Raw genomic sequence first — 11,779 nt, forward strand, 5'->3', positions numbered from 1 at the left:
TAAACTAATTAGGTATTTAATCTCCTATTAAATGTATGTATTTGATGCACAGATCATTTAGTTTTTAAATTTTGTTTTTTTATTTCAAATTTTAGTATTTGGATTAAATTAAGGTGTGTGATTTTAGTAATTCATAGTAAGAATTAATTCAATTCCTTGTGGGATCGACACTCTAATCATCATTATAATATCTTTGCAACACATATTCTTGTGTGGATAGAAAATTGAACAACAAGTTCTACAAAGAAAAAAAAAACTCTATTCTGTTGTGAAATATAATTTTGAAAGAGAATATTAAAGAGAAGTAGTAGGAATGTAAGAAGATCTTCTTTGTCATTTCTTGTTCCAATGTATGTACCATCAACTACAATTATTTTATTTAGAGGCACACATAGATAGAGGGAAAATGAATTTACATAAATAGAGGGGATGAACTTAATAGATAGGAATGTACATATACTGAATGAAACTAAGAGATATGGATGTACCAACATAAATATGTACATTGGATATGGGGAGATACATTGGATGTTATGAAACACAATGGATATTCGTGTATATTCATAACACTCTTCTTTGAATGTCCATTATATTGCATCATTAAAAACCTTAAGCTGAAAAAACCCAATATGACAAAATCGATCAGAAGGAAAAAAGAGTACGATGCATAGTTCATAATTGCTTTCCTTTAATTGAGCTATATTGCCATTTTTGGGGTATCTTATTAAAAATCTTAAGCCAGAAAAACCCAATGGGAGAAAAACCGATTAGAAGGAAAAAAGAGTATAATGTATAATGCATAATTGCTCCCTCTCAATTGAGCCATATTACAACTTTTGGGATTTACCATTTTGGAGCATTACTTTGCCACTCTAGGGGCAAATCAATCTTGCATCTTGTTAACTCGCCACATTCTAATGCCATATACTAATTTCTCAACTATTGACGTCAATAATGATTTAGTAAAAAGGTTTGTAAGATTATTGGTGGAGCAAATTTGTTTAATGTTAACTTGTCGAATTTCTTAAAGTTTGTGAGTATAGAAAATTTTGACGAGATATGCTTGGTCCTGTCACTTTTAATATATCCTCCATTAATTTGTGTAACGCAAGCAACATTATTTTCATAAATTATAGTGGAAGAATTTGTAACCGATGTTAAACATCAAGAATTATGAATATATGTTATAACAGATCTCAACTAAATACACTCTTTTCTAAGTTAATATAGAGCAATAATCTCAGAGGGTTAGAGGATACAGTTATTAACATTTGCATAGTAGAGCATTAAGAAATGGTGATGCCGTTATAGTAAAATAAATAATCGTTTTGAAAGCGAGCCTTGTATGGATTAGATTTATATCCCATGTTAACATATCCAACTAAACTAGATTTAGTGAAATCTTTGGAATAATATAATCCCAAATCTATAGTTCCTTAGAGATAACGGAAGATATGTTTTATTTCATTCTTGTGTCTTTGGATTGGCTCAAAACTAAAACATGCCAATAAATTTATCGCAAATGCGATATTCAGTTTTATATATTGTGCCAAGCACATCAAAGCCCCAATTACATTTAGATGTGATACTTCAAGACCAAGTATCTCCTCGTCAGTTTCTTTAGGACAAAACAAGTGTTTTTTGGAGATCAAGAGACCTTACAATCATAGGGGTGCTCAATAGGTAAGCCTTGTCCATGTTAAAATGTTTAAGCAATCTTTCAATGTATGCTGACTAATGGACAAGTATTCCATTTGCTTTATGCTTAAGCTCTAGACTAAGACAAAGTTTTATTTTACCCAAATCTTTAACTTAAAACCCCATTTTCAAATATTCAACATTTTTAGATAATTCTTTTAGAGTTCTAATCAAATTCATATTGTCAACATAAACTGCTATCATAATAAATTCAATTTATGATTTCTTAATAAACAAGCATGGGCAAATAGGATAATTTTTGTATTATTCTTTAATTAGGTACTCACTTAAGCATTGATACCACATGTGGTTATATTGCTTAACCCGTACAAAGATTTTTGCAACTTTATTAAAAATAAGTTGCGAAGAGTATATGCTTCAAGCATTTTTAATTCTTTGAGAATTTTCATATAAATATTGACGTCTAATGAACCATATAAATATGCCATCACAATGTCCATAAGATGTACTTTCAATTTTTCAAAAACTACTAGGCTAATAAGGAAACTAAGGGTAATTATATCCATTATAGGTGAATACGTCTCATCATAATCAATTCCAAGTCTTTGAGAGAAGCCTTAGGCAACGAGTCAGACTTTATACCTCACGACCTCATTTTTTTCATTTTGTTTTTGGACAAAGACCCACTTGTATTCAAGCGGTTTTACATTGCTAAGGGTTAGAGCTATAGGCCTGAAAACCTCTCATTTAGTTAGAGAAGCCAATTCAGCCAAGATTGCTTCCTCCCACTTAGGCCAATATTGCCTTTGACGACATTCGATAATATATCACAGTTCATAATCATTGTTTATAATCTTATGAGCAGCTGAGAGTGCAAAAGCATCATCAATGATTATCTCATTTTGATCTCAAATCACATTACAATATGTAACAAAAATCTCAGTATTCCCAAGGTCGATTGTCCTTTCATGGGTTTGTGCCTCTTTAGGGGCAATAAGTTCTTTTGGAGCAAGCTAAACACTATGCTCTTCTAGAGTGGATTCCTAATTCTTCCCCCTTCATTTCAGTGTCTTTTGATCTTATCGATCTTCCAAGCTTCAGCCGTGAGCCATTTTAATCCATTTCAACTTGTTCTTCAAGAACAACAATCTTAGTTGGAACATTCACAATTGGAATATGAAACTTTATAACCTTAGTAGCATCATTAAATGCGTTAGGAAGTCTATTAGCAATAACCTATAAATTGATTATACGTTGCACTTCATTCACATTAGAAGTTACTGGGTCTAAATAGGATGGATTTTTCTCATTCTAGGAGAAAATCTAAACTAGTTTCTACCTTTCAGCCATGGAAGCCTTATGTATCCCAATCGGTGGAAACACTGTTTCATTGAAATGACAAGTAACGAATCTGACGGTAAAACGATCACTTATCGTTGGTTACAAGAACCTAATAATAGATGGTGAATCAAACCCAACGTAAATGCCCAAACGGCATCGAGGATCCATTTTAGTCCTTTCTGGCAATGCTACAAGCACTTGCACAACACAACCAAAGGTGTGTAAATATGAAATGTCTAGCTCATAACCTAGAACTAACTACATAGGAAATTGTAAGAGACTACTAGTGGGGTGTAATCTAATTAAGGCTATCACATGCAAAACAGCATAATCGAGGTTGAATAGTTGAGCTTTGTCCTCAATAATAGAGAATGAGTGACAATTTGGATATGTTTAATTAGGGATTCTGGTAATCTATTTTGAGTATGAATATGTGAAATCCAGTGCGCAACCTCGATTCCTAGTGAAACACAATGCACATTAAAGCTCTTTGATGTAAATTCATCAGCATTATCCATTTTTATGCTATTGATTGGATAATTACGGAATGTCCCTGAAGCTTTATAAATTGTGCAAGAAACATGTAAAGGCGACATTACGCCTAAATAATAGGCAAACATCAGATCATCTGCAGGATGCGTCCACTAATACCATGAAATATCGAAAATGCCTATTTGAAAGTTGTATTGGTCCACAAATATCACCTTGGATTCTTTACAAAAATGAAAGGGATTCAAGATTAACCTTTTTCATAAAAGGTTTAATAATGAGCTTTCCTTGTGAACAAGTTTCATAGGTATAATCTTTGGACAACAAAACCTTTTTATCCTTTAAATGGTGTCTTCTAGTATTTTGGATCATCTTACACATCATCATAGGTCCCAAGTGACATAGGTGATCATGCCAAAGTCCAAACTCAATGAGATTTACTAGTTTCCAAGGCATGTTAACGTTGGATTCAACATCTCTAATAGTGACACAATATAATCCTATAGTTAAAGCTTTTAGCTTCTCTTAGATGGTTTTTTTACCCATCTTATAAGAAGTGATGTACAAATATTCCTTATTTTACTCATAAATTGTCTTAAGATGGTACCCATTACGGTGTACATCTTTGAATCTAAGTAGATTTCTTTTCAATCTACTACTAAGCAATGCATCCTTGGTATGTAAGGTGGTGTCATTTGGCAAAACAATTATGGCATTTTTAGAGCCATCAATAATCCCAACGGGACTTAATATTATATAAACATTTACCTTACGCAATGTCACACTTGGGAAAAAGTGCTTGCCACAAAGTATGGTATCTGTCAGTACACTATTAAGCAAACAAACATCTTTCCTGTTTGCAGTGATTCTCATTTGGACTTGTATTGACTATTTTAAGGATTCTTGAAGACCCACCATCACTTTAGGGGACACAAGAAGACTTAAGGTCCGTTGTTGACTCCAAGCCGGTTGGACAGTATACAAAATTAAAATCTAATTAGTTAAAGAATTAAAAAAAAATTACCTTTCCAGTTGGTTAGAACCTCATGTTGATAACGTGTTGTAAAATATAACTTTGAAAGAAAAGTAGTAGGAATATAAGAAGATCTTCTATTATAGGCACAATGCCTTATTTACAGTGAAAAATGAATTTATACAAATAGAAGGAATGAACTTAATAGATAAGAATGTATATACACTTAATGAAACCAAGAGATAGGGATGTACCAACATAAATATATATTGGATATTATGGTTTCATATATTCATAATATACTCTTCCTTTCGAGTTCATTTTTCTTTGTTCTGCAATCAATCTTGCACAGATTCAATCATTGACTCCTCTCCTTTGTTTATAGGTAATTAATAAATAAACACATTCTTGTTATGTGCATGTAATTGGTATGCAACAAACGATACCATAACCTTTAGGGGAAACAAGATCTAGAGGAAGATAAAAGTAATCTTAACGAGAGACAAACTACTAACAGTTTTAAGGAGCAATACTATTAATCTTTTGAAAGTAGTTTACGTTGCAAAGCTCACCTAGCTTAGCTTCTCCCCTGGCTAGAATGGTGACCAATCGTTATCTCTAGACCTTTTTCTCACACTCCACCTTAAATTATTTTTCTTTTATTTAATTATGATCATTTAATATTTTTTAACTATTTACTCATATTTAGTTATATATAAAATAATTGATATTTGCTAATTATAATTTTTTATTTGTATTGGCAAGGAAAATGAGTAGCGATTCCAATCCCAATCGCATGGTTTGCAATCGTATGCATATGCATTACTTTGCTTTATGGAGTGAACGCCGTGTACCACCTCTCACCCATTTCTACAACTATCGGGTAAATTGGGCAAGACAATGAAAGAAATTACCACAAAAAAAAAAAAAAGAAAAAAAAGAAGAAGAAGAGGATGAGCTTTACCTAAATCTCCGGTTGCCCAAAATGAGTGGAGCCGGTAACCCAGTATAAAACCCACCACACCCAAACCAACCAAACCCAAACCAAACCCAAACCGCAACACCCACCACACCCACGCTGTCCTGCACTTATCCTTTCTAGTCTTACCCCCTTCATTTCATTTCTCCGCCGTATACTCCAGAGAGAGAGAGAGAGAGAGAGATGGCTTGCTCCGCTGCTTCAACCACCACTGCTCTCATTTCCTTAAACCCTAGGTCTTTCTCCGCCAAATCTAAGCTCATCTCTCAATCCCTTACTCTCCCCAATTCCTTCCCAGGTGTCCGTGCCCCTCTCCTTTCTCGGGTCGCCCGCTCCGTTTCATTCCCCCGCACTTCCCATTCTCGGAAGAGCTTGGTCGTCAAAGCCAGCGTATTTTGCTTTCCATTATCTCCTTCATTTCCATTGTTCTCTTTTTTTTAATCTTTTTTCCCATTAGTTCGAGTAATTTGAAAAATGATGGTACTTTGGAGGGGTAGACTGCAATGTGACGCATAATTAATTCAACTGATTATTTTATGAATGCTGAGTGCGGACCATTGAAAGCAGAATTTAGTAGGATGTTTCCAGGCTTTAGCTTTGCTTACTGAAAATTTTATTCCTTTTAAAAAGGAATTGATTAGAATGTAGTTAAGAATAAAAATGTAGAACCACTTTTGATTTTAAAGGAAGATGGAAATTTTGAGTATAATGAGTGTAGTTATTGAATTGTTCGTGCAATAAATTTGGATCTTTGACTCCATTGATAAAGCAAAATGATAAGGTAAAGCTAATTCCATTGGTAAATTTTGTTGGTAACCAAATGAAAATGGCAATTTATATCATTTGAAGTTTGTAAATGAATTAGTATGTTTAAAACCAATAATTTTGTTGATTTCAACAAGAAAAGAAGGGAGCAAATTACAAATGTTAAATGATTTTTTTTAAAAAAAAAAGTCATGATATTTGTTTATTCTAAACAAACACTGAATGATTAGACGGCACAGTAATGGTTTATGGTCATCTTCTGTTTCTGTATCTACATAAATATCTTATAAATGACTCGGTTTCTCATTTCATGCATCTTCTTGCAGAGTGAGCTTCCACTGGTGGGAAATACTGCTCCCGATTTTGAGGCAGAGGCTGTCTTTGATCAGGAATTCATTACGGTACTTTGTGTGGATGTTTTTTCTAAAGTATATTTAGGCACTTACCTTTTTTTTCCAGTTTTATTCTAAATGGTGCATTTTTGTTTCAGGTCAAGCTCTCTGAATACATTGGGAAGAAATATGTGATTCTCTTCTTCTATCCATTGGACTTTACATTTGTTTGCCCCACAGGTTTGTTTGATTCTTAACTAGGCTGAAGTTTTCATGATATTAGATTCTGATTCTTACTTCCACCTCCCCAAAATTGTTCCTGCTTGCAGAGATTACTGCTTTCAGTGACCGCTATGAAGAATTTGAAAAGATAAACACAGAAATATTAGGTGTTTCTACTGACAGTGTGGTAAGCTCCTTGTTGCCAAAAGAAGGTTAAAGAAAACCTTGTGTATTTCATCCCAGTAGCGTCCAATTGTTATATTGAAAAATGTGAATGTTTCTTTCCCCATAAAAAAAATCTTACACGCACAACAGATTATTAAATGAATGCTTTCATCTTCAAATTAAGTGTCTTGCTACTTGGTTATGCATGTAGGTGGCAATTGACTTTCAGCTCTGATCAGGCTCTGATTGTTGACTCTTTGTAGTCAATTCAGGATGGTTAGGGTAGGGTTTTGAACAGATTGAGCAGATCAGTCACTTTTTTGTCTATTTTGCCACATGCATTCTGCTATCATTTAGTAATCTTGTTCAAGTTAATTGGGGTCTGGCTGTTGACTTTTTGAATAAATTGGGTTGGATTTCTGGTTGAGTTACTGTTTGCCTTGTTTAGCCTATATAACAATGTTTTTAACGCTTGGCTTTCATTACTTATTTTAAGATACATGGCTTTAGTGATTTGCAATTTTGCATTGCTTATCTCATCACTGAAGTGGGCCTATAGTAATGTCACAAAGTTGCACATTGTCTCACCAAAGGTTGTTAACTTGTCCACCTACATTGTGTTACAGAATACTCCTTTCCCTCATTAATCTATGTTGCTAGTGTACTGTATTCCAAATATTTTGTGCAGTAATTGTCTTATCTATTCTTGTGATATCACTACGTTTTCTGCTCACAACTATAGAAGAATTTGTAGTAGCACTGATGAATGCTAAGGGGTTTTTTGACCTAGGTGAAATGCTAAGTTTTAGCAAGTATTTCAGAGTGGATCAAAAGAGATGTTTATAGGAAAGGAAAATCAATAGAGCTTGTTGTTCTTCTAGTTGCAGAAAAGCTCTGCATTGACGATGTATTAGTGATCTGCAAACAATTTTATATTTGTTACTTTATACCATCTGGAAAGCTGCATAATAAATGCTGCTTATCAGCTTATGTATCATGTAAAAGTTGATACTACTAAAGGCTAAGTTTTTGGTGGATGTATGTGGTGTTATAGCTTATATTACAGTAGTGTGTGCAGTATAACAAAGCATTACTATGTTTGGTGGTGCACCTGCATTTGTAATTTTGTGATGAAGTTTGCATTGTTGCTTTGTAACTTAGATTATGTTTTTGGATTTCAAGACAAATTAACCTTAATCTCAACTTATTCTTTATGCAGTTTTCACACCTTGCCTGGGTTCAAACAGATAGAAAGTCTGGTGGTCTTGGTGATTTGAAGTATCCACTGATATCTGATATCACCAAATCAATTTCCAAATTGTATGGAGTGTTGATTCCCGATCAGGTATGAGATAACCTCATGTTTGCTAGTAACTAATCCTGAATGAGCAAACTGTCATTTCTTCTTTAATTCTTTGAATATGTTGCATGGAAGAATATTGCATATAATGTTCTTTAGTTTTTCCTTTGGCAATTATGGGGATATGTCCATGGCTGGCTGGACTGTCACCCAAGGGGTGTGTACTTGAGTGCACAGCTGAAGGATCGTGATTAAGTTCTGCTCATACATACGTCTATGTATGTGTATGTGTATGTGTTCCTTATCGAAATTAATTTGTGGAATATAACTGTTTTTAGTGTTTGGTAAGCCAAGAAAATCATGGTCACAAGATATGGTGTTTTTGTTCAAAGAGAAAACTCATGAAAGTTTTTCAAAATCAACTTGACAAGTTGAGATCTGGAAGTTATTTTTGAGAGCCATACCATCTCATATACTCTCTTTTCATGCTCCTCTATGATCCCAGTTGAAATTTTGACCAAATGGATCTCAATTTCATCGTGTTTTAAAATTGGGTTTTGCTTGTGGTACAATCTGCCAACATAGAGTCTTTGTGCTTCATTCAAAATCTTATATATATATTTTTTAAAAAGCAAAACATATTCTCTTAATAGAAGTTTTTGGTTTTGTTTGAATTTAGACTAATGATTGTAACCTGTAATTCTCAACTTGCATTGCTTCGGTTTTTAGCAGATTGAATATCTTCTGAAGATATGTTTTCTTTCCAACATGTGTCATAATGCCTTATGCTATGTTCAAACCTTTTCTATAATTTGCTAACATGATTGTAGTACATATATGTATAGTAGACCCAGTAGACTCATTTTTGGACTTATTGAATTTTCGGTTTTCCATAGGGTTGTGCTATATAAATTAAGGTTAGCTCAGAAGTTTATGTAACACTGAGGCCATTCATTGAATCATTGCCAATGTTGGTATTGCTTTATTGTTAATAATGCTTGTTGGGTTACCTATATGAAGCCACCTTACTGGTCAAAGATCAACATGTAGATACCAAGGATATTAACTATGTTAGCTTCCTATTAGTTTCAATATAGGGGCTTTAAGTTTGGCAAAAGCTTGATGTTAGATTTCTTGCAATAGATTCAATAAGTTCTGGAATTATCCAGATAAATGGCATGCATGCATCTGTGATACTATGACTTATTATTTAAAATGTTTGGATTGATTATCTGTCTTAACTATGCTCAGTGAGTACTTGTTTAATGCAAATATGATATGTACCATACTGCATCTGTTACAAGTTCACTTTGGATGTCAGGGAGTTGCATTGAGAGGGCTTTTCATTATCGATAAGGAGGGAGTTATCCAGCACTCTACTATCAACAACCTTGCCATTGGACGGAGTGTTGATGAAACAATGAGGACACTTCAGGTAATCGTAATATTATACAAGCATGGTACTGCAATGACAGAAGAGTTTAAACTTAAGATTCTGCATGTTACTTTATGTTGAAAGTTTCTTTTTCTACGTGCATTAATTTGTCATTCATTTTTTGCCTCCTGCAGGCATTGCAGTACGTGCAGGAAAACCCAGATGAAGTTTGCCCAGCTGGGTGGAAGCCCGGAGAGAAATCCATGAAACCGGACCCAAAGCTCAGCAAGGAGTACTTTGCCGCAATTTGAGCGTGTGTATCTGTTGTATCCATTAGCAGTTTGTCTAAATGAGTTTTGTTTTTATGTATCTGTTATCAATCGCGAGCTTTGGATAGCAATGTCTGGGGGAATAATCACGTGTGGATCGGGCCTTTGCATTTATATAGCAAACGCAATTATCTTCTTTTTGGTTTTTACCCACTTCCTATTAAACACGGCTCGAAGCATAATCAGACACGACCCGGGGAGCAATGGGCTTTAGCCCACTGGCTCACATGCTTCCGCTTAATTCAGTGTCTTAGCAGAAACCAAGTAATATGACGGGAGGAGGACCTCCTTGGACTTTCACAAATTTTCTTTTATTGTCCATTGAAGGCCGGTGGATAAAGAAGAGAAATTGCTAAGCACCATGACCGCCGGATGCTTTTGAACCTTTAAATGTTGAATGACATGGAGGGAATAAAATTGACTATTTGTCTCTTTTTAAATGTTGTTTACCGGTTTGGCAATACTTGAAGAATAAGAGAAGCATCTTTTCCTGCACTCTGCAGCATTCAGCTATAAGTTAATTACTAAAAGAATTGAAAGAAACTTAACTATCCCATTGTGATTACAGTTCAGCCGATATTGACAGGCCATTTTCTAAAACGACGATGTTAGCTTCCCATGGAAACTTGGAGATCTAGACCTCTCACCTGTTGGATTCTGTCTGTTTAATTTTCTTCTATTCTTGCAAGTAAATCACAACCCTAGGTAGGGTTGACCATATTTTGGCTGACTGCAAAGAATCTTGATATGGGATTACACAGATCCAATCTTAAGTAATCAAGATGCCATCAGTTGGATCAACAACCAATCATGTGTCTCACGTTATACTCATTATAATATGGTAGGTTCATCAAAACCCATTTCTCCCCAAAATGTGGACACTATTGTTTCAAAAAAAAAAAACAAAACATTGTTTTTTGTTGGTTGTTAAGGGTTGCTATGCTAAGTCATTGAATGGATTATGTTTTTAATTATTTCATTGATTATCCATATCGATACCACTTCTAATGATCCAAACATGATTTTGTTCAATAATTTTGGAATCATGCTGACATTAGGGTTCTTTATTAGAACATGCTCTATTACTCAACTTAATTATAAAAACTTAAGGGAGCATTGTAATTCAAGGAATTGGATGATAACAGGACATGGAATTTGAAGTATGGTACTCTTTCAATACCTTCGAACATAAACAAACAGGGAAATAAATTTAAAAAATAATAATAATAATAAAAAAGAGAAAGATCATCATTAAGAAGTTAAAAGTCATCAAGATATTTTGATCCGTACCCCATATTATGATTGGAGTATCATGGTGGATGTGAGAATGATTAAGTTCAAATATTAAGCATAAGAATGAATAGCAAGTCAAAATTATCAAAATATAAACACCTAGGGTTCTAGGGTGGATATATTCAAAGTATACATGAACAATTTGACTTAAGCTAAAGTGTACCTCGACCATTAATTTTATTCGGCTTAAGCCAAGACTTACATAACCTACTGCAAGTGCTAAATCCCAATAATAATTTTAATTAACTGGCAATTAGATTTTATGAGTGTGTAAAATTTGAAAAGTTTTCAATACGAGTAGACACTTTTATTATGTATAAAAGAAGATTATCTCTCCCATTTCTTTGTTATAACTTGCTTGAGAATGACATATCTTTAAACATCTAATGAATATATTATCTTTCTTACCCTTTAATATATATATATATATATGTATTATCTTGCCTTTTTTAATTAAGAAAGGGTAAAATTCCTTTGAACCACATTGCATGTTTCATCAATTTTTATCCATCTATCTTGATACAAATATGTATATGCTAAATTTACAAATCAAACAT

At 33.8% G+C, this 11,779-nt stretch overlaps 1 protein-coding gene across 1 annotated transcript; it reads left to right on the forward strand.

Annotated features, from left to right (window-relative positions):
• The first annotated feature begins 5,579 nt into the window (after positions 1-5,579).
• LOC110420431 (Thioredoxin superfamily protein) lies at positions 5,580-10,078 on the forward strand. The gene is made up of 7 exons (XM_021433743.2): positions 5,580-5,831; positions 6,533-6,607; positions 6,697-6,778; positions 6,868-6,947; positions 8,145-8,270; positions 9,547-9,660; positions 9,795-10,078. Exons 1-7 carry the CDS (start codon positions 5,625-5,627, stop codon positions 9,909-9,911), a joined length of 801 nt encoding a protein of 266 aa, XP_021289418.1. The 5' UTR covers positions 5,580-5,624; the 3' UTR covers positions 9,912-10,078.
• Positions 10,079-11,779: the final 1,701 nt, after the last annotated feature.

The sequence above is a fragment of the Theobroma umbraticum genome, unplaced genomic scaffold, assembly GCF_002168275.2.
Source record: "Theobroma umbraticum cultivar Fairchild unplaced genomic scaffold, ASM216827v3 scaffold_86.0, whole genome shotgun sequence".
NCBI lineage: Eukaryota > Viridiplantae > Streptophyta > Magnoliopsida > Malvales > Malvaceae > Theobroma > Theobroma umbraticum.